At 41.8% G+C, this 22,166-nt stretch overlaps 1 protein-coding gene across 1 annotated transcript; it reads left to right on the top strand.

The window, feature by feature from the left end:
• The first annotated feature begins 1,099 nt into the window (after positions 1–1,099).
• Positions 1,100–21,668, top strand: kcnc4 (potassium voltage-gated channel, Shaw-related subfamily, member 4). Its single transcript, XM_046397158.1, has 4 exons — positions 1,100–2,970; positions 14,975–15,911; positions 16,741–16,917; positions 19,590–21,668. The coding sequence occupies exons 1-4, from the start codon at positions 2,356–2,358 to the stop codon at positions 19,655–19,657; spliced, it is 1,797 nt and encodes a 598-aa protein (XP_046253114.1). The 5' UTR covers positions 1,100–2,355; the 3' UTR covers positions 19,658–21,668.
• The last annotated feature ends 498 nt before the right edge of the window (positions 21,669–22,166 follow it).

The following is a 22,166-nucleotide window of genomic DNA, read 5'->3' as shown; positions in this document are numbered from 1 at the left end:
ATCCTGGAACTTCTGTGCCTGTGTGTTTTAACTTTATTATGTAAAGCATGTTTTCCTGACCTTTACTCAAGTCATGCTGGCACAGATGCTAGATGACTCTAATAGGAATAAACAAGTGGAGAGCAGGGATGGGTTGATGAATAACAGTGGTGGTAACAAATGACCTTTAGCCAAGTGCTATTTTACAGTGCAGTTGTTAGGTTCTTGCACAAACATTCCCTACATTTCCAAGCCTTACATTACAGAACACAGCATTTATCCCAGAATTTGAGCTACCCATCCCGGACATGACTTCAGAAGAATATGGCCACCATGTGAGTTTAATCCTTGCCTTGAGCAAGCCTCAAGCAAAGATGTAGAGTGGCTTACATAGGTGTGGTAAGCTCATTTTTTTCTAGTGCTGTAAAAAGTCATACCTGAGTAAAAGCAAAGATACCGTGCTAAAATATTACTTTGATGAAAAATGAAAATCAAGTCATCCATACAGCCAATAAAACCTGAGTATCTGATTTGTACTTGAGTATCAGATGTGATATTGCTGCAATAAACATACTAATGCATCAAAAGTACAAGTAAAAGTAAATTCTACATTTATTTTATATGTATACTGTACGATATGTATAATTTAATTTAAAAATGTGCTCTGGTGCATTGGCTCTGATGCAATATGCATTCTGCAAAGTAACTAAGGTTAGCAAATAAATGCATTGTAGTAAAAAGTGAAATATTTGGCTCTAAAATGTGGTAAATGGTGGAAGTGCAGAGTAGCAGAAAATGGAAATACTCAAGTAAAGCACCTCAAAATTGTAGTGAAATATAGGACTTCAATAAATATGCTTAATATATTAATATATATAATATAAATATACTCCTAACTCCACACCACCAACGTTATTTCATTTACAAGACCTCTGAACAGGTTGTGACGTGTGAAGTCACTTTATGTGCAGAATTTGTACAGCGCGGTACTGTGATGTAAGTAGACTTAACTTTAATTTGAGTAAAGCAGATGAACACTCCTTTCACGGATGGTAATCGGAACGATCATTCTTTGTGAAACGTGTTGTTCACCGTATAATCCACTAGGTGGCAGTCTTAGTTGGTGTCAGCAGCACATGGGCTGTGTCAACAGTGGAGGAGTCATTGCTACCTGTTGGATCATTACTTAAATAATCACAGTAATAATGTTGCGCTACTCCTGGCGATGGCATTAACATGGCCCGTTTTAAGGAGTTGGTCTGTGTAGCGGTCTTTGCGTGTCGTTGTTCAGTGCACTTCTCCTTTACAGTATGTAAATAATCACACGCAATAGCCATGGGAATAGCAGAAGGTACACTGCATTACACAGCACTTCACACGTTGTGCTCACTGCTGTTTGTTCTTTTTGCTGTTGGCCTTCGTTATAACTCAGACATTTAAGCTTTTACGTGCAAATGACTTGCGTGTTCCCACGATGACCCAGACTTAGATGTATTCTACGAAAATATTTCAGTCTAAATTATCTATCTATCTATCTATCACACACACGCACGCGCGCGCACTTCATCAGCCCACCCTGATTAGAGGGAGTGGTTCAATAATGCGCCAACCTCCGCCAGCAGCCAAAGAGTTAAATGTGTCGAGCCCGTTGTTGAGCGCACCATCCAACCGGACTGTGTCGCTAAGGGAAGTCAGGCTACTCGTGGAGAAGCAACAGATCCCCAGCTGGAAAACGCATCTGGCACGCGAGCTGAGCGTTTTTCAGCAGGAAGAACTGGAGGGACGTCTCAGTGCGTGATTAAATGCGCCACTGGGTCATTCTTACGCTTCCCCGTCTTGTGTGGAGGAGAGAAAAGTTGTCAGGGATAGTTGTGGATTTTGGCGTTGCAGAATTTGGATAAGACTTGTGGGAAATGAATGACGAGTGACATTACTTCGGGTTAAGTGCTTCATCCTGGCAATATATGATTGTTTTTGTTCTTTTTTTTTCTTCCTTTCTTTTTTTGTGTTATTGGCAGTAAGCCTTGTGTTCATCGGTGGGAAAGAAGTGCAACATTTTGGAAACATCAGTTCAAGTCTCATTGTGCGATATATTCGACGAAAACATAAAACACAAGCAGAGAGCCCGACCACCTGCGTTTTGTCGCGAAACCACACTGTAACAGGTGGTTTGTTGCTGAGCATCTCACTTTGGAGCTGTCTGGACCACTGAGCAGTTGTTTCTGGATAAATGAGACACACGTGGTATTATATGACTTTGGGTCTGAAATGAGATCTCACTTTGCGTTGATTATTTGATTAATATTTTTTTTTTTTCGGAAGTGGACACCAATTTGTAACGGAGGGGGCGAGCAGCCGGAAGGTCCCTGATTCTCAATGATAAGCTCGGTGTGTGTTTCGTCTTACCGAGGGCGCAAGTCGGGCAATAAACCTCCGTCGAAATCATGTCTGAAGGAGGAGATGGCGAGAGGGGAAGACTCGGACAAAATTATCATCAACGTGGGCGGCACTAGACATGAGACCTACAAGAGCACCCTCAGGACCCTGCCGGGGACCCGCCTGGCATGGCTGGCAGACCCGGACACGCAGGTCAGCTCCGACTCGGAGGCTTCGCTCCCGAGTACCACCGAGTTCTTCTTCGACAGACACCCGGGCATCTTCGCCTACGTGCTAAACTACTACCGAACCGGCAAGCTGCACTGCCCGGCCGACGTCTGTGGTCCGCTTTTTGAGGAGGAGCTGGCGTTTTGGGGGATTGACGAGACCGACGTGGAGCCGTGCTGCTGGATGACCTACCGGCAGCACCGGGACGCGGAGGAGGCCCTGGATACATTTGAGCCGCCGGACCCTGACGATACCGACGACGACAGAGAGATACCGAGGCGGTTCGGCATCGAGGACTGTCCCGACCGGTCGAGGGGTTGCTGCGAAGTTTGGCAGCCGAAGATCTGGGCCTTGTTTGACGACCCGTACTCCTCCAGAGCAGCCAGGGTGAGTTCACCAGGTGTTTTCTCTGCCCTCAGCGCTTGATGGGCAGTGACATGTCAGTGTAAAGACCGCAAAGAGTGCAAGGCGTTTTCTATTTAGGATTAAAAGGCGCACATTTAATCAACAGGTGTCCCCACGAGCCAATCAGCAGTTAAAGGGTACAACAATGGAGTCCGTGTGTGTGTGTGTGCGTGCGTGCGTGAACTGATCTGGGTTTGTATTTGCACTCTTCACATGGAGATTGTTATGTTTATACCTGACAATTAGGATATCTCAGCATCAGTTGCATTTGCCTAACTTCTAGCCTGCAGTTGTCTGGGTCAATTTCAATTTAAGTATGTCATCACATAAATGAAATATCAATACGTACCTACTGAGTCATCATCATAAATTCAGCACTGAATACAACTGGACAATTAAAACAGAAAATAATAAAAACAGTGTGTCAGTCAGGCGTCCAGATTACAGTTTACTCAGCAGAAACGTTTGCAGAAATGATGCTTTGTTGTTCAGTCGTAAAATAAGTTCAATGAAGTGTGAAAACGTTTTTCAACTTAACTGACTGTTAAGTTGAAATACCGCACTGGATTTCTTGGAATTTGAACCAGTTTCGGAAAGTTCTTGGCCTGGCCGAGTTGACGCTTGATGAGGTGATTTGTATGGCAAGAGAGAGTATTTTAGCTGCCTTCTGGCCACAGTTCATATTATCCCATCTGTTTCATTGACTGTGATTTCAGGAGCAGACGTAGACTCTCCCACACATCAAGCAGGGTATCTTAAAAAGTGAGGCGCAGTCATCATCTTCTGTGTCTCTTTCCTCCTGCCTTAAACAACAGTTTAGAGGAAACTCTTACAAATGGCAAACATCTGCTTATTTTTCCAAGCTGATCGCTCTTGTAAAAGCAGATAGTCAGTAGCTTTGAGAGCCAGTCAAAACACAAATGACTGATGATTATTACTGGTGTGGGAAATCAATCAAACATCTGAAACAAATGGAAATAAATACATGATACTGTGATCAAACTGAATGTTCACAAGTGGTTTCCCACCTTGAGAATACAATCAATCACATTACTATTTTCATTGTGTCAGAAGACCATTTCTGAGCAATGAAGGTTTCATGCCACAGAATACAATCGTACAAATCCAACTTTGAGGATTATCCTCTCCTCTTTCAACATGATGGTGTCCTTATGCACTAAGCCCGACTGGTAAAGAAATTGTTCTCCCAGTTTGGTGTTGAAGAAAAATTCTTGACCTCAATCCCATTCAACATCTTTGGAAAGACCAGGGCTGTGAGCCAGACCTGACCTGTTGAGCCCACCACTGTGTTTAAAAATAACCCTCATAATTAGGAAATGAGCCAATATTTTTTGCTTTTCTTCTTCGAAAAAACCTCATTCTCTGACAGAACTTTGTGTTGAATCCTATACAGTTATTTATGCTGGTATTGAACATATATAAAATTAGGAAAGTCATGACGAATCCGTCACGTATTTGAGCTGTTATCATTTGCATGAATGTAGAGTATCTTTGTACTAAAGTAGCTGCTAATAGTTAATAGCTAATAGTTATAAAACATAACAAATGCATGTCAGGGCTTGCTAACTCTTTCCAGACAACCTCATGCTTCTTTCACTCGTGTAAATAAGCAGTGTTTTAGTTCTCACTTCAGTATATGTTATGAAATTGTACCAAAACACTGAAAATAGAGAAAATGCTGTTTCATGGCAAAAAATACAGTGCAGCTGAAGTGTTCCCACACATCCTGTTCAAGGTTTGCACTCACTGGTCCTCTAAACATGAGTGTTTGAAAGGCTGCGAGAGTGTAAATCCATACACAGTAACTCATACCGTATATTAAACAGAAGAATGGGGTCTAAATACACATGTAGTCAAGGGAAAAAATGATCAGCCATTTAAATCAACATCAAGGGTCTTCAGTCTACGGTGTTGATTGAAACGCTGCCATGCTGTTTTTAGTGCATTTCTTGATTTCATTTGTGAATATGTTTTATGTATTTATGATTTTGACTTATACCCCCACACCCCCACCCCACATACACACATACACACACACACACACACACACACACCAAGAAAAGTTATCTCAGTTTCTCATGATGAACAAGATACACTTCTGTTTGCTTAATCCATAAAATAAAAATTGCTGTGTTGTGTTGTAAATTAAAATCACTTTGCTCTCATTTTTCGCCCCACGGGATATGAGCCAGCTGTAAGCATTTAAAAGTATGCTGTGCCTAATGGCTTAGCAACAAAAGCGGCAGAGTGCTTAGTGAAGTAAACGTGAATGCAAGCATCGAGTGTGTCATTATAGCAGCAGTTGTCAGGCAAAGGGCCAGGAGCTTTCATCAAAAAGAAAAATGCATTTAGTCCCGAAAGAGAGCAGCTCACGCTCGCTCTGATTTCTGTTTGCCTGTTTGTGGAGCTGAATGGTCTATTCAGGCTCTTGCTGTGTTGCAGAAGTACAGTGTTCTCATTGCATGCCAGTCACTACAAGCAGTGTTTATTTTAGCTTCTCATCCAGGTGGCATTAGCAGGCTGTCACTTTGGAACAACCGACATCTCTGAGTCACAGCTGCTGCCGCCGCCGCATCACTGCCGTCTGAAGATGACCGCGCTGTGCCTGCCAGTTCATCGTGTCTCTCACTACTGAATATTTGTGAAAGAATCAGAGGTGATTCTTTCTGGAAGTATGTAATATGAACGAGCGAGGGCGGATACATATTGACCCGGTCATAATGTTCTTTGTCCATTTCCTCTTCATCGGATTCATGTACGTATGTTTGCTCCGCGTGTGTTCTGAAAGGATCCAGAGTGCATTTTCTGGGACTCACGTTACCTTTATGGCCTTTTTATTTTAAAGCGCCTCCAAGCTCATATCAGGTAATGCGATTCTTGAAAGCCGGAATGAAGTTATTCTGTCCATCACGCAAACCACATCCTCTTCCTCCTCCTCCTCCTCCTCATCAACCAAGACTGGAGGTGCACCTCTGTGGAAGTCAGCACATTAAGTCTTTGTTCTGATGATGGCAATACTCACAAATCTACAACTGCAGCATACAGTGCAGCCAGAAGGTGTTAGAACAGTAATGGCTCTTTACTGTGGGACTTTAGAGCTGAAATGAAACAGTGACTGTGCGGTTTAAGTGCTGACCCACATCTTGAATTTGAGGGTGTTAGGTCGCATGTTAATATGACATATCTGAACTATGGCAAATATTGATTCACAGCACTCATATGTTTTATGCTGCAGACTTTGATGATCCCCTGACTTCTCCTCTAGCGCCACCAGCAGTTTTTTACCCACAGATATTCATGTTTCCCTCTGGATGAATATCTTCGCGTTAAGCGCCAGTGTCAAACACCTTATCAAATATCTGCAAAACTAACAACATTCCCATCAACCCCTTCAGAGGTGACAGTGGCAACAAGAACAATAAGCATCAGTGTGTTGGCTTTGTCACTGTGAGCATGTTGGCACACACGAAGCAAAGCAACAAATCTCTCTTGTTTAGGTGGGTTTTGCCTTCAGTCCTCGAGCTTTACAAAATGAAATGAATATCCGATGGATTGGGGTCAGATGACTGACTTGGATATTCGAAACATTCATGTACTGACTTCAAAACCTCCTTGTCTGCGCTTTTCAAATCATTAGCCTGCTTTATTGTCGTATTAAATGTGGGCAACAAAGTAATAGACGTGAACACTTAGAAATACTTTTAAAGCTGAAAGTCAGAAGGTTGACCTAAGAGTGATTTACTGGACCAAATCCACCAGACTCCACAGAATTACACACAGATCGCAGAATCGTAATTTTATTGTGGTAAAACACACTTCATTCAAACTCAACAGAAACAAAATGAAACTCACCAAAACCATCCTCTACATTTGCCATTTTTTCAACTCTGGTCTGCTTTAAATAAACCCCTGTTTCACTGGGATTTAGATGTTAAAATATCGTGAGAAGGTTGGGAGAAGGTTGACTTCAGCGAAACAGCGAGGGAAAACAACACACAGATCAGGAATGTGTTCACATCTAACGCAGCAGTTTATTTTGACAGAACCAGAGCTGGTGATTGTTGGAAGAGTGTAAAGACAAGCCACAACATTTATTTTGTTTCTGTGTAGTTTGAATGAAGTGTGTTTTACAATGATAAAATTACTATTTCTGTAAATAGTCTGGTGGATTTGGCAAGAGTAACATCGAAGCTGTTTCTGGTTAAACAGAAAGGCTTTTACTCTCATTCTGTAGGGATACTTTCCACTCTTACTGGACATGCCGGGCTGGTCAAAGTTGGCCCTAAGAATGACATTGCAGGCCTTGTCATGGTTACCGGCTATCTACTGGAGTAATTACAAAACTTTATATTTGCACATGAAAATACCATGGCTGAGGTACCCTTGAGCAAGGTACCTAACCCCCACTGCTCCCCGGGCGCTGCACGCGGTCGCCCACTGCCCTGGGTTTGCTGTGTGTGTGTGCACGTCACTTGGGTGGGTTAAATGCAGAGCACGAATTTCGTTGGAGTGTGTTCCCTCCAATGACAAAATATGTCACTTTCATCTTTCATAGAGCCTTCCCCTTTAATGCTATAGAAACAAACACAAAGGTGGTTTGTTAAAATGAGTTCCTCAGAGTATGTTTCAGTTAGTTACATGTGACCCATTAGACTTGACATTAACATTAAGCGCGGATCTGATGACTTATTCAGTCTTCCCTCATGCAATATTTCATTAATTCCACAGCCCTGCTGCTTGTCATTAATCACCGCTGTGGCAATGGGCTGTAATCAGTGGTGAGCAATTAAAACAGCCTTTCCCACAGAAGAGAGTAACGTTTTTTTTATCCCACGTAGAGAAAGAAATCAATTTGTCTTTGTGGTGAGACCAGGGGATTAACTAATGTGGGATTGTTGAGGTCTGTTGCATATTACCTGGAGTCTGACTTTCCAATAACTAATCTATCTGGCAATAGAAAAGTCTGTTTTTATTGATTGACATTTAGATTAAGACACACCCTACCTGGATTAGATACCTTGGCATGCTTTTTTTATAAAGATATACTGATTCAACTTGTGTTGTATGAGTGAAGATTTTTGGGTAGAAAGTCTAACAGGCCTAATAAGAACCAAGTAGTGTTTTCTCGCCTTTCTCACCACACACCTCTTTATGGGGCTGTTTGGCAACAGTTTGGCAAAAGATCCTTTTCTATTCCAACATGACTTTGCCTCAGTGCACAAAGCCATCTCCATAAAGACATGGTTGGATGATGAAGTACTTGAGTGGCCCGTGCAGAACCCTGACCTCAACCCCATCGAACACCTTTGGGATGAGCCAAAGCCAGGCCTTTCCGTCCATCATCAGTTCCCGACCTCACAAGGGCCCTACTGCATGAATGGACAAACATTCCCACAGAAACACTCCAAAAGGTTGTGGAAAGCCTTCCCAGAGGAGTGGAAGCTGTTATGGCTGCAAAGGGGGACCATTAGTTTTTTTTGTTTACATTGGATCACCACATCTGTATCAATCCTCGTTCTTGCTTTCCTGGCTCAGGTTATGTTCAAGAAAGTAATTATCAGTGATATAAAAAAGAAAATATTTCTCAAAATCTTTCGGTAAGATACTTTACTTGTTGCTGATTGTGAAACTTGTTCTTATCCAGCTGATGAATAATAAAGGAGCATTTTGAGCAGAACCTCCTGTGGGCCCGGCTTTCACAGCGCTGACACCTTTCTCTGCTGCTCTGTGAATGAAACACAGGATTTGATTTTTCACACATCATCAAAGCTGTGCAGCCTCGTTAAGGAGACTTTTATAACACTGAATTCTCAGTGAAAGAAGGATGTAATCCTGTGTGATTATGTTGGTTGTTTGTTCTGCTGGGTTCTAAGCTGTTTGCTGAAAATAGATTGGCTGTGTTTCTGTGAGATCAGTGAACGCATCACCGAGTCTGCTCAGAGTTGCAGACTTTTTTGTCACTGAAAATAAACTCCCCCAAAATGATAATACATAACATACAAAAATACATTACTGAAAATAACATCAAAACTAAGGAGTAATTATTAGTGATGCGGACTGTTGGAACTTGAGCTGCGAATTAATGCTGGAGTCAGTGTGATTTTCCTTTTTTAAAAAGCCATTTAGATAAATAAAAAAAAGGTTTGAAATTTGATTCAGAGCAGTCAGCTGAATGAATAACCATGAAATAAAAGGTTATTTGTCAGTGAAGACAGTGAAGATTAGCCAAGCAGATTAAACTGTTTTTGTCATCTTGAAACCTCAGCAGAATTATGGAAAGTATGTTTACATTCCAGTGGAAAGAAAAACAAAAAGGTCTGTGTCCCTCCATTTTAACTTAAATATTTGCACATTTTAGATACCTATTAAATATGTGCAATCAGCCAACTATTTAAAGATAAATGAAAGGCTTTGACAATGAGTTGTAAATATTCTCTGATTAGTTTTCTACACGCTGATATTTCTGGCTCAACTTTTCACTTTCCGCTTGTTTGGATTCCAAGATTTTCTGACAACACCAGACATGCGTGTAATTTTGTTTTAGTTTTTAGCAACCGTCTGGAAGCGGTTTATGATACACACACTTTTTTTTTCTTTTTTTGCTCAGATCTTTAAAACCAGAATATTTCGTGGTCTTCACTTGTCATGTAGGCTGAAGTGTCATCTCATGGAGCTTTGCTCACTTCATAACTGATGTTCATATATGGAGGAACTTTGTTAAATGTCTCTATTTGAAAATGGTCTCTGGAGTTGGGTGTGGATGCCCTGATCCTGGTTTTCTGAGATAATGTAGCTTGTGATGGTCTTAAGGATTCTCATGATCATTTTCTTGTGCCCATTGTCCTGGAGTTCTTCTCATCAATAAGAGGGGTAGAGCGGTCTTCACCGCTCTTTTTTTGTTGTAAGTGGTCCTTTTTTGAGTTCATGTCCCTGCTGCAGTCCATTGATCAATGATGAGGGGAGTTACTATACTGATTCTGGTCCCATTAAATATAAACGTGATAATGAATGACTTCTCTACAGATAGGAGGAGAAGAGCTGACAGGCTCATTGGTGGACATTAATTCTCTTGCCGTCCTCAGGTGTACCAACTCTCAGACACGAATGGGTGTGATGTGAATTCTAAAAAAATGTCACAAGCGACTGCGCTCTTTGGCCTTGCAGCTGCTCACTGCTCAGTAGGCCTGATGTTGTAATTCTTGTGTATAGTTTGTCCCTGTTAGTAACAGAGTGTGATGCTGAACAGCTGGAGGTGATGGTGGTGACAGGACCCCTCAGCTGCTGCACACTGATGCACAGCCTGCTGCCTGTCGTCAACCCCCCCCCCCACCTCCTCTTTTTCCCAGCTGGGACCAGGCGGCTGTCCCCTCGGGGGACCTCTGCTCTGTCTGGACACTGACACCTGATGACCTTGGATTGATGTCTTTTTAGCACCAGTGTTCATATGCTCGAAGGCTTCACTGAACCCTGGAGTGCTCAGAGACTTCTTTGAAATCTGTACGAGTACAAGTACTGTAAGAATCTCTAAGATGTAACTGTGTTGGTTCCCAGTAGGGGAATTTACCATTACTGCAGCATGAAAAACTGACACTTTGAGTCAGGAAGTCATGGAAATGATAAATAAAAAGCTCTGTGTTAACATTCATCTAGCCTCATAATAATTCTTGCTTGTACAACATCAACCGACATGACCAACATGGAAACACTCTGTGGTGGCAAAGAGACATTGTGGCAATCACTCCAACACTGTGGTTGTGTTTACAGTTTCCACTACTGCGCTGTAAACACGATATCATGGTCTCCTTATGTGTCAAGCCTTAAATAAACTCTGCAGACTTATTTAAATGCTGCAGGATTTATTGAACAAGACAAAGACTTGCAGACATGGACATACAGAAATAGTAAAAACACAAACAGCAACAGAGACAAACACTTTACCACAATCCCCAAAATACTTTGAGCAAGAGGCATGGCAGCCACCTACAGATGAATACCCACAGGTGCGAGGTCAAGCTCTGTGATGTTACTGTTTTGGTTTGGAGCCTTAAGAGCAAGTTGGGCTCTTGTGTACCAGAGCCTCCAACACCTTCCCTGCAGAGGTGCCCCTGGCTGCAGATACGCACTTCTGTTTAGTTCTGGGATAAACCGTTTGGCATTTTGGTAAACTGAATGCTGTCGGCGCCTGCTGGGCTCATCACGAGCATCTGAACAGCAGCAGGATTCGTAGTTTTTATTTGGTGACTGCTGGTCAGAAAAAGTCGGAAAAGAGTGAAGATGCGTTCGGCTGCAAGAAGATGTTTATTCCTATTCGCCAAAATGATTAATGACTCTTGGAAAGGATACATGACGAACAGAGAGAGACCTGATAATGAAACATGGATATGTTCAGTTAAAAACCCTTGTAACCAGCAAGAACTTATCTAAAAAATAAACTGGACACATGTATTAAGGCTTTTGTGCAAACTGAACTAACTGTTTGCTCCGCTGTTGGAGTAACTAGCTTGCAGAAGTACTTACAGTTTAACTTTTCCACCATTCCTCTCCAATATAAAATTATCACTGATATAACTCCTGCCTCCTGTTAATGTGTTGTTGAGTTCAGTGTTTGGTATTCAGGGTTGCCTTGCTGCAACATCAAATTTGCACTTTTGGTGTGAAAAACCCTATCAGTACTGGATTTGTACTTCAGTTGGATACATCCTGATAATTTAGCTAATTTTCTTTTACAGCACGTTGGATTAAATTAACGCAAAGGATATTCACGGTGAAAGAATGAAGTTCTCACCCACCTCCACAGAGAACCTATAACCTTTGTGTGGTTGTCTCAAGAGGGAAAGTGAGAAGGCTTCAGCCTGCTGGTTGTTTGGGAGTTACAAGGTGCAAATAGTGAGCTATCATGAAGGTTCCGTGTTGCATGGTGTAGCTAGAGTTAGCAGTGGCTGCAGTGTATATAAACTGTGAGAAAATCTGCAGCAATATAACCTACACCGAATAAGTCAAAATTCGTTTGGTTAAATGAGGAAAAAATGATTATATTCTCACAAACAGAAGAAATCAAATAAGTCTTGTGCAGGTGTCAGCGCATTCAGTACGTTCATGCACAGATTACTGATTGGTACACTTTTATTCCTGCAAGCTCCTTCAACAGCTCCTCTTCTGATGTGTTTTCACTGGACTCCTCTGTTCAGGTCAGTATGCAGGTCCGTCACGATAGGATAGCTTTCCAGTAGGAAATCGTGGCTGAGATGACACAATGAAAGCATATTTTGTATCCGTCCGAGAGAAACTGTGAGTGCATTTTAATAAAACAAATTCAGGGTTTCTGAAGCAAATTAAATTTTCAGATGAAGGCAAAAAGAAAATCTGCAGTCTATTTCAGTGATACATACATACAAACATGCACTCAGCTTAAAAGATAAAATGTACTGTTACAGATTAAGCTACCCATTAGTATGTAAAGTAGCATTAAATACTGGTCACATCTTAATGAATCCATAATAATAATAATAATAATCCAATGATATGTATATAATAGTCTAACACAGTGACATTCTGCTGTACGAGTTTCAGTAAGTTTTACTTTTTTGCTTATGTATTGTAAGGAAATTTGTTGACAATACTAGTGTACTTTTACATAAACAAAATAGTCTAAATTAGAAACCAATTTACCTGTGAGTTTCTATTTAGTTTCTATGCTGGTTGGCTTGTTATGATAGACCCCATGACTCAGCCCTGTAACGCACACACACACACACACACACACACACACACACACACACACACACACACACACACACACACACACACACACACACACACACACATAGCCATGGTGATGTTCAGGGAAACCGTGTCCAACAGGGGGAACTCTGGGCTCCTCCTGGGGCAGAGCTGAGGTTTCTTGTCCTGCAGTGGTGTCCTCGTCCTCTCACGGGATCTGAGTTGCAAGCGTCTCAGAGCACTGCAGGGACAAAGCTGAAGATGCTTGTCACGGTACAAAGTTGCAGATTATCTCTAATGTAATGCACTGTATATTTACATGTGCAATGTCTCCATTTTTGCTATTTTGAATGTGGGCTGCTGGTCTTCCAGCTAACTAAACTCCATAAACTATCCAGTTCTTATTTATTTTGTTGGTTCCGCACAGAATTAGTGCCTTCATCAGACATTACACATTTTATTTGTTTTTTCTAATCACAGACCAAATTAAGTCGAATGATATCCGAGAGGCCTCGGAGGGAGAAAATAGCTAAGTGCATGCATGGCACAGGTACATATTTATCCAGCTGGAAGGCTAGAAAGGTTGGAGAGGCATTACAATTTATCCAGGCTTTAGTAAACAGTGAAGACAGATCAAGTATGCGTTAGCGTACTGTGTTAACACAAACACAGACAGACATGACCATTGTGCTGCGTCAGGTGCCACATCATTTAATTTGTCCCTCATGAATTGTAAAAGTGGTTTGAGTCACTCGCCATTTTGTTTTTATTTACATTATATTTGTACTAGATCACTGAAACGTGTGTGATAAACCTGAAAACAGGACAAGTGAGTGTTGGTCTTCAGTGACTCAGCTCATTGTACAGTCTCTCCTTTTCCTGTGCCTTTCTGCTGTGTGCCCCACAGACTCGGCCCCTTTCCTCCTCTTGCAATTTTACTCTGATATGTGTGTTACCAAATAAACCAAAAACCGTCTTTGGAAGAACAAAATTGAATCACGAGACTATTTCCCCCGTGAAACACAGCTCACCATAGCCCCATGGTTTGCTTACGAAGTCAGTTCTCTCAGTAGTGGTACCATGTGTGCGCCCCCTGCTGTCCGTGACTGGGAGGACTCATGTTAATTGAATCACGTTTTCTCTCAGCATGATTCAGTCTCTGTGTTCACGGGAGTAATTGGTTTGAAATTGGTTTGTTTTCTCTGAGAATGTTCCCCTGACTCTCCTGCAGACAAAGTGCCTTTTCAAAAAAAGGTATCTTTACTCACTAATCCTTAAAGTCGAGTGACAGTGGACAATCATGACACTGAATTATTTCCTGGCAGATAAGGGGATGTCATGTTGAGGCCCAGTGGAGTAGTAGATTATGTTTAATGTTTCTTTTGAGTTACAGTTGCCATTTTATGAGACGCATGTTGGCAGTGGTTTCTGGGAACTAATGCATTTTTATATTCATTGTGAACTTTTAAAATTTTAGCAATGCTTGTGGCTAATTAATGGTTGTCATTTTGACAATCTAAACTAAAAATAATGTGAACAGTAATGTTTATGTTAGCATTTAGCTTGAGCATTTAGCTGTGTCTATGTACAGCCTTACAGAAATGCCACAATGGCTGTAGACTGTCTTTTATTTAAAGTACTTAAGTTCTCTACTTAATGACCTACTAAGTGACCTACTGTTCTAATTTATAGAGAAATTCTGTGATTTGGCAGGGGTCAGTGAGTAAATGTTTGTCGCAGTGGTCTGCATAGCCCTTCTCCTTTGCTCATTGATACTGTGTGCCTGCTGGTTTCTGTTGATTTTGACCCCTTCAGAAAAGGCTTTTTGCAGCCATTCATTCTAATGTCACAGACATTGATCCATCACAGCAAACATTAAACACGTTTACTTTCATTGTTGTCAAACTTTGTCTTATCGTATTTCTTTGCGTCAGTCTTAAGTGTTCTCATATCAGTGTGTTTATTGTTTTAGTCTTTGCTCACTGTCAATCAGCTGATGCTCACTGCCTCCGCCAGAAAATAATCCTTGAAAACATGCTGCTTTACAGACTTGATTATGCCAATCAAGTCTGTGTCTTTTTACTGGTGATGCCATCAAGTTTGTGGATAAAAACAAGTCTTACAATTTTAAAAAAAGAAACGAAAAGAAAAATAGTTTGCAGTAAAGTATTGGATAAAGTATTGTTTCCTTATTCATTTGTAGGAAGACACTGTGTTGATGAATCGTTTCATGTGTCTTATGCAGGGAGTTGCACTAGCCTCTCTGTTTTTCATCCTGGTATCCATCACCACCTTCTGCCTGGAGACCCATGAAGCCTTTAATGAGCTGCAGAACCGGACGGAGCTGATTGTCGTGGGCAACATCACAGACCAGGTGGAGAGGACAGAGATGGTGACCAAGCCCATCCTTACCCTGGTGGAAGGCATCTGTGTGGTCTGGTTCACATTTGAATTCCTGGTGCGTATCATCTGCTGCCCAGACAAGCTGTTCTTCATTAAGAACACTCTCAACATCATTGACTTTGTGGCCATTCTGCCATTCTACCTGGAGATGGGCCTGAGCGGTCTGTCATCCAAAGCAGCCAGCGACGTGCTGGGCTTCCTCCGTGTGGTGCGGTTTGTTCGGATCCTCCGGATCTTCAAGCTGACGCGGCACTTTGTAGGCCTGCGCGTGCTGGGCCACACGCTGAGGGCCAGTGTCAATGAATTCCTCCTTCTCATCATCTTCTTGGCACTGGGTGTGCTCATCTTCGCCACCATGATATACTACGCTGAGCGCATCGGAGCCAGGCCTGACGACCCCACTGGCTCCAACCACACACACTTCAAGAACATCCCCATCAGTTTCTGGTGGGCTGTGGTCACCATGACAACACTGGGCTATGGCGACATGTACCCACAGACATGGCTGGGCATGATGGTGGGGGCGCTGTGTGCACTGGCCGGGGTGTTGACCATCGCCATGCCGGTCCCCGTCATCGTCAATAACTTTGGGATGTACTACTCGCTGGCTATGGCCAAACAGAAGCTGCCGAAAAAGAAGAAGAAGCACAACCCAAACCCAGACGCTCCGACTGACTCTGCCTCGTTTGGGAAGTCGGAAACAAATTCACACCGAGACAGCACTCAGAGCGACACCTGTCCCCTGGCTGCTGAGGAGAGTGTCGGCAGAAACCGCTCAGGTCAGGCTGCAATCAGGCCACCCAAATTACAGAGAAACAAACACCTTCTCTTTTACCTTTTGTTGTATCCCGCCATGCAGACAGTTCTGGTTTTAGTTGATGAAGTTCTCCTAAGCTCTGGAGTTTTCTGATGCCTGTTCAATACAGTAATGGCCCTCACGCTTAATGTCTCTTTTCAGAAATTGTGTCCAAATTACCCTGAAAAATCAACAGATGTCACATTGAGCAACTTTCACTGGTGATACTTACTTATTCCTTTTTAATTTGTTATCTGGGAGAATTGTAATTTGTTTTTCTTTTCAGTGTTGTGTGTAGCACAAACAAACTTCCAGTCAACACCACTGTGTGTAGAGGTCTTAGTGTGGAAACCCTCAAAACCAAAATGATCTGCATGGCTAAATACAGCTAGAAGTAACTTAGAAGATGCTTTCTTTATAATTTGTGTTCTTATGCTAATGTTTCTTGTATTTATTTATTAATTATTTGTTGAGTTTTTAATTGAGATTATCTTGTTTATTCTGTCCATTTAATCGATGATGAATGTTTGAGTTTTTTTTAGCCTAAAGGTAACATAAACAGCCAGTGTATTTCTAGTCTTAAAGTTCCTAAGGCTTTTTAGCTTTTGTCTGACAGATGTGACGCATGTAGACATAAAGACAGTAACACACCGGGATCAAATTACTCTTTATAACATCTCAGGAAAATTGAATTTCATCACAGAAAAATCTGGATTTCATGCAATCTACCTCTGCCTTTGTCCTGACCCTCAGGGTAGTCTCAGTAAAAGCTTTGACATTTACATCGCTGTTTGTTTTTGTCTTCCTGTCAGACTCCAAACAGAACGGGGATGCAAATGTGGCTCTTTCAGAGGAAGAAGGCTGTAGCCTGACCCAGCCACTGTCCCCAAGCGAGAAGTGGTCTCTGCGCTGCTCCCGAGGGCGAGACAAGGCTAAGAAAGAGGCCACCTGCTTCCTCCTAACCTCTGGAGACCCCAATGTCCATACTGGTGAGTTAAGTACAGATCAGTGCATACTTAAATATATATACTTAGGTGTTCACTGGAAATTGGATGGTCTAGTCAAGAAAATCCTGTTTCGAGATCAGGTTTACAGTATATGCAACTAGTTCCTGACCGTTGGCTCAGGTCAACATTTAACAAGGTTTAACAAGAATGAAAGCCCACACCCAGGCCTACAGCCCATGCTGTCATTACACTCCAGTAAACACAGTTGATGAATGGATGAAAAAATGAGAGAAATTTTTGCTTTTCTTGGACTCTCTTACTGGTAGTGAGGAAAAACTGTTAAAGTTTGGCTTCAGGGCTGTGACAGAGGAAGGACCATGGTGTTTGTTGGATGTTGGCAGCTTAATAAAACAGCTTTATCCTCTGTACAGCGTTCATTCTGTAGTCAGTTTCAGAGATGTTTGGTCACATCATGAACAAACGTAACGCAAATTTTGACATTTGATGGGACTAAAGATGTTGACTGTCTCTGTGATTACTAAACTACACATTTTTAACATGTAAAGCCCATACTCTGTAATTTTGACGTTAGAGCTGTTTGAAATAGGTAAAGTGGGTACGAAGACGAAGCTCCTTTAACTCTCTAACTGACATCCGCTGTCAGCCTGCCATCTCTCTGTGCTTGAATGGATGCCGGATCTCACATCAGAGCTTCCCAGAGTACCCAAAAGTGCCCTGTGAGAAGCAGCTATATTTGGCAGCCATGGATTCATTTCTGACATCCTGAGCACACATCCCACCCAGTCAACATCCTGACCCTCGTCTGCAAGCAGCCCGACAACTATGAAGGTGTTTTCCTGCAAAACTGCACTTTACTGAGTTGCGTTTTTCTACCAAAGCTAATTTAGTACGTCACTGTTGAGGAAAAAACAACATGTAAATGGAGCACTTAGTGTAACTTGGTTCCTGTGAGAGTGTATATGTATCCCCCCTTTTTTTCAACAGCCCATTACAAGAAAGTGTATTTAGTCATGTTTCCTGAAAGCCTTGTCAATTCCTGAATGCATAGCATGTTGCAGATTGGCGTAGATTAATCGCATGTTGTCATAAGTAGATGAAAAACAGAACCCAGTCAGCTTCAGCTGTGTCTGTCATTAGATGAAGGGATGTTTGTGAACACATAGTGATGCTCAAGGAAGGAAGTCACTTGTCAAAATAAAATTTATAAGCCCACAGTCACAGTTGTGGGAAACACACAAACATGTTGTCCCCAGCCTGTTTCACGCTGATTTCTCTAATAATACACTAAATTATCTGTTCGGCTTGTGAAATTGCCAAGCCAGCTGTCTTCTGATCACAGCGGCGAAAACAATGGAAAGCTGAGCGAAGCCAGAACATCTCAAAACTGATCTTTGAGAGAGAGAGAGGGGATAATTCAATCCTGAGCCCTGTGTCTGGTCAGTATGTAGATAATGACATCCCAGTCTATTACAGGGGAATATCACACATACACAACACATTTTAGTCCACATTAACTGCAAAAAAGGTTTCAAGTGGACTTCCACTGTTTCCTAACAGTGTTAAAACTGCTCTGGCAGAGTTTCAAAAATAAATAAATATATGAAAAATAAAATATTTTTGTCCAGCAGGTGAAAGCCTCTCTTTGTAGTTGCAGCCATTGCGAGTTGGTTGGACAGAGAGAGATTATGGTACAGAAGTTTTGCTTTTCTGCGTTAGGCCCATAGGAGACGGTGTAAGGTTAAATCCAGGGGTACAGGATACAAGGTATGGATAATATTTCACCAGAGCAGTATGACAGGAAACAAAGGACAGATGGTTGCAGCAGGTCTGAAGATGCTCAGATGGTTATCACTGGCAGGAAATGGTCACCCGTCCTGCAGTGGGAACCAAGTGCTGATGATTTGAAGTGATTAAGGTTGTCACGGCGAGCCTGTGACACTATTAGCACTCGCTGTCGCAATTTCTACAGACAGAAAAGCAGCCGCTGTCCTGGTCGATGTGACAACCGGCAGCCTGCTTCCTTACGATGAGTGCATAATGGTTGTGGCAAACCGTTCAAGTGCTGCTAAGAGGAAGCAGCAGGCGGATATACGGAGAGGCAAAGAAAAGGCTTCAGAGCTTGGTGAGGCTTCATAATCCCAAGTGACTCCTCAGGATGATCACCACTAATAGGTTTCCATTAACAACATGGATGGTCTCCTGCTGGCCTCTGAAGTTCAGATCTGTAGTATTTCTCTGTCTGCTGAGTAAAGCTAAAAGTTATCGGTTACTAGTTGAACAGAAAGTTATAAACAACAATGTTGATACGGGTTTCTGCTAGAAACATTTGTAATTGAATTTGCAAAATTGAATACCTGTTTAAACTGTTGGTCAGACCTATCAAGCTATTTAAAGATGTCACCTTGGGCTCTAGAAGCTTTCTCTCAGTTTTATGACATTTTATAGATTAAACAATTAATTGATTTGCATTATCAAAAAAACAAAAGATTGAATAATAGTGAAAATATTCATCAGCTGCAGCCTTACTATGATGAGCTCAGAGCCTCACCAGGATCAGGTTTAATTCATTCGTGATATTTCATCACACTATGTAAATATTTAGGGTCCGGGTCTATTTTCTAAGTCTTCCACGGTCATAAAGAACATAAGTCGCTGTATTTGATTGTATCTCTGTCTTTTGTGTTTCCTGTCAGAGAGCTGTAAAGACATCCTCGGTTCCACTGGAAGCTACACTCAGCCGGAGGTCACCACTCTGACCTGATGCTGATTGGCTATGAAAAGGAGAAAGAGCATGAATTCAGGATGGAGTACATGCTGTGCAGAGCTTCAGCTCTGGTCCCTGCTTTCTTTTCCTTCTTCATTGAACTTCAAATCGGCTTCTTTTTTTAACTCAAGACAAGATTTTGTTTTGTCTCTGTCATACATCCAGAACCCTGTGGTACAAAATCAGCTGCATAGCAGATTTATCATATTTACACTCATTTACATGTTACAAAGCATTTTGCATGTATTGCATGAGCTAGCATTGTATAATGTATTTTAAAAACTGGCTACCATTTATATGCTTATCATTTAGTGGAAATGTCATAGTTTGACTTGAAGGTCCTGAAATTTTTCAAAATTAGCCTCTCATTATGACCAGTGGGGTCCCACATGAACAGGAATTTTCTGCCAGTTTATTTCACACTACGGAACTACCGTTTTTCTTTTCCCTCTTATTCTCTTCTCGCTCGTTTAAAGTGGGCGGGGCTCCCTCAGAAAAAGGTGATCTTGTGCGTTTCTGTGGTCCAATCAGGATTTAGCTGCATTTGAACCAGAATCTGATGGCAAATCTGATCACACCACATCTGTACAGTCATGATGAAGCAGGTTAGCTGAATTTTTGGGCCTTAGTCTCTCAATAAATAATAACTAACTCATCAGTTATTGGTCAGCTTGGATTGTTGCTCATTTAGTCATTAATAATTAATGTTATAGGCCAAGATTTAAGATTTGATTTGAAGGCAACGTCTTTGCTTTGCATGTGTTGGTGTGATACTTATCTTCTTCTAAGTAATATGTACAGAAACAATTAAAAAAACAAAAAACATCATTGACACCTGGAACATGTGTCATATCCATACATGTTGTTAACTGTCAACTAAAATGGGTTTGTACAGCAAAACTGTTACTGTGAACTAGGATTAGATGAACACTTGAAATTGTTGTTCGATCCTCATCAAAATAGACCCAAAGTTCTTTGTTGATCACTCAGTCTCTGCCTTCTGTCGTGCTACTGCTTTTTGACACTGACCACAGGGACTTCGTGCAGATATTTTGTCGAGACTCTGGTCTGAATGCTGGGCAGGCGTTGTTTGTAAATCCTTGTACAATAAGAGAGTTTAACAAATGATAATCAATTCATGGAGCAGTATTGTCATTAGCCGTACACAAGTGATGCAGCGCTACTGGTTGAGTCCGGACCAAATGTAGATCCTTAGATTACCTGGTAGATTTTCATTTTCATTGTTAGTAAAAAAAACCCAGAATATACAGTGCAATGCCATCAGTTCCACTTGTGCCTCATGTTGAGTAATGGAGCTTAAATGTGTGCAGCAATTTAATTAGATTTGTTCCATCACACTTCTGGTTGTGTCAGATCTGTAGAAACCCTGTTACATGTTTCCATGGAGAAAGGAGGAGGAGGAGGAGGATGGGGAGGAGCAGGATTGTGGTTTCTTTCACTTGTGACTTATGATATATTCCTCATGGTCTACCATAGTGGCCTTATGTTTAATAAACAAAGGGAAACTTCATTTGATGTTCATTAGACTCCAGCTATGTTTCTATGATGACCCAGAGGTCTGTAATTATGTATAAGCACAGTTGTACGTATGTAGCACAGTAGAATATTCTGGATTGTTCCCTAAACTGTTTTTTCATCTGTATATGACATGCGTATGCATCATGAAATAACTGTTAAACAATAATGAAAGATTATTATTATTTTGATAATTCACCTTTTTGCCTCATTTCCTGTTTTCCCTGTTGTATACACTCGAATGTGACAGAGAAGCACACAGCACATCAGTTTCATATCTCATCATTATGGATTGTATAGGTGACTGTGATGTATTTAAACCCAGACCAACTGTCAGATGTTAGTGTGTGTGTGTGTGTATGTGTGAGCGCACGTGCGTGTGTGTGTATGTGATGTTGTACCATATAGGCATGTGTTTCTATGCAGAAATAGAAATAAAAACCGTGCCCCACCCCCGGTGTTGAAGGTAAAATCTTGTCATTTATGGACATTTCTTATTGTTCATTCATAGCTTGCATTATAGAATCTGATTTTTCCCCTCACCTGCACAGCTAGCAGCTGTATGATGCTGCTGCTCTGTCATCTACTGTATGGTTATTTATAGTGGTGACACAAGTGGAGTCTGGTGGTTGATCTTGTGCCTGCTCAAAGTGATGGAACGGCAGTCACAGTCATGCCTCGTGCTCTCCTGTGCCTCCATGATTATGTACCGAAGGTGTAGATGGCATACAGAACACATCTCCATGGAGATTTGGGATGACAGGCAACACTAATTACTGCTTTCCTGCCTCCATTCCCCCCTCCTTCACGAGCAAAGAAACACCATCCTCTGTGCCTGTCCTCACAGACACACACTCACCTCAGCTTAGTGTGATCATCATTACTGTTGTCGCCCATGAGGAACGTTTTGATGTTTGGGGATGTATTGTGCGGTGCACTGTGGCGATGAAGGGAGGGGAGGGAGGGGTCA

Source organism: Scatophagus argus, chromosome 8 (assembly GCF_020382885.2).
Source record: "Scatophagus argus isolate fScaArg1 chromosome 8, fScaArg1.pri, whole genome shotgun sequence".
NCBI lineage: Eukaryota > Metazoa > Chordata > Actinopteri > Scatophagidae > Scatophagus > Scatophagus argus.
Note: the sequence above shows the minus strand (reverse complement) of the source record. Positions and strands in the feature narration are given on the sequence as shown.

Bases quoted from the DNA above. Each gene is read 5' to 3' on its own strand.
- kcnc4 (XM_046397158.1), top strand. From the start codon at position 2,356: ATGATAAGCTCGGTGTGTGTTTCGTCTTACCGAGGGCGCAAGTCGGGC. The intron at 15,912-16,740 runs GTCAGGCTGCAA...TCTTCCTGTCAG, and splicing joins TGTCGGCAGAAACCGCTCAG to ACTCCAAACAGAACGGGGAT. The intron at 16,918-19,589 runs GTGAGTTAAGTA...GTTTCCTGTCAG, and splicing joins AGACCCCAATGTCCATACTG to AGAGCTGTAAAGACATCCTC.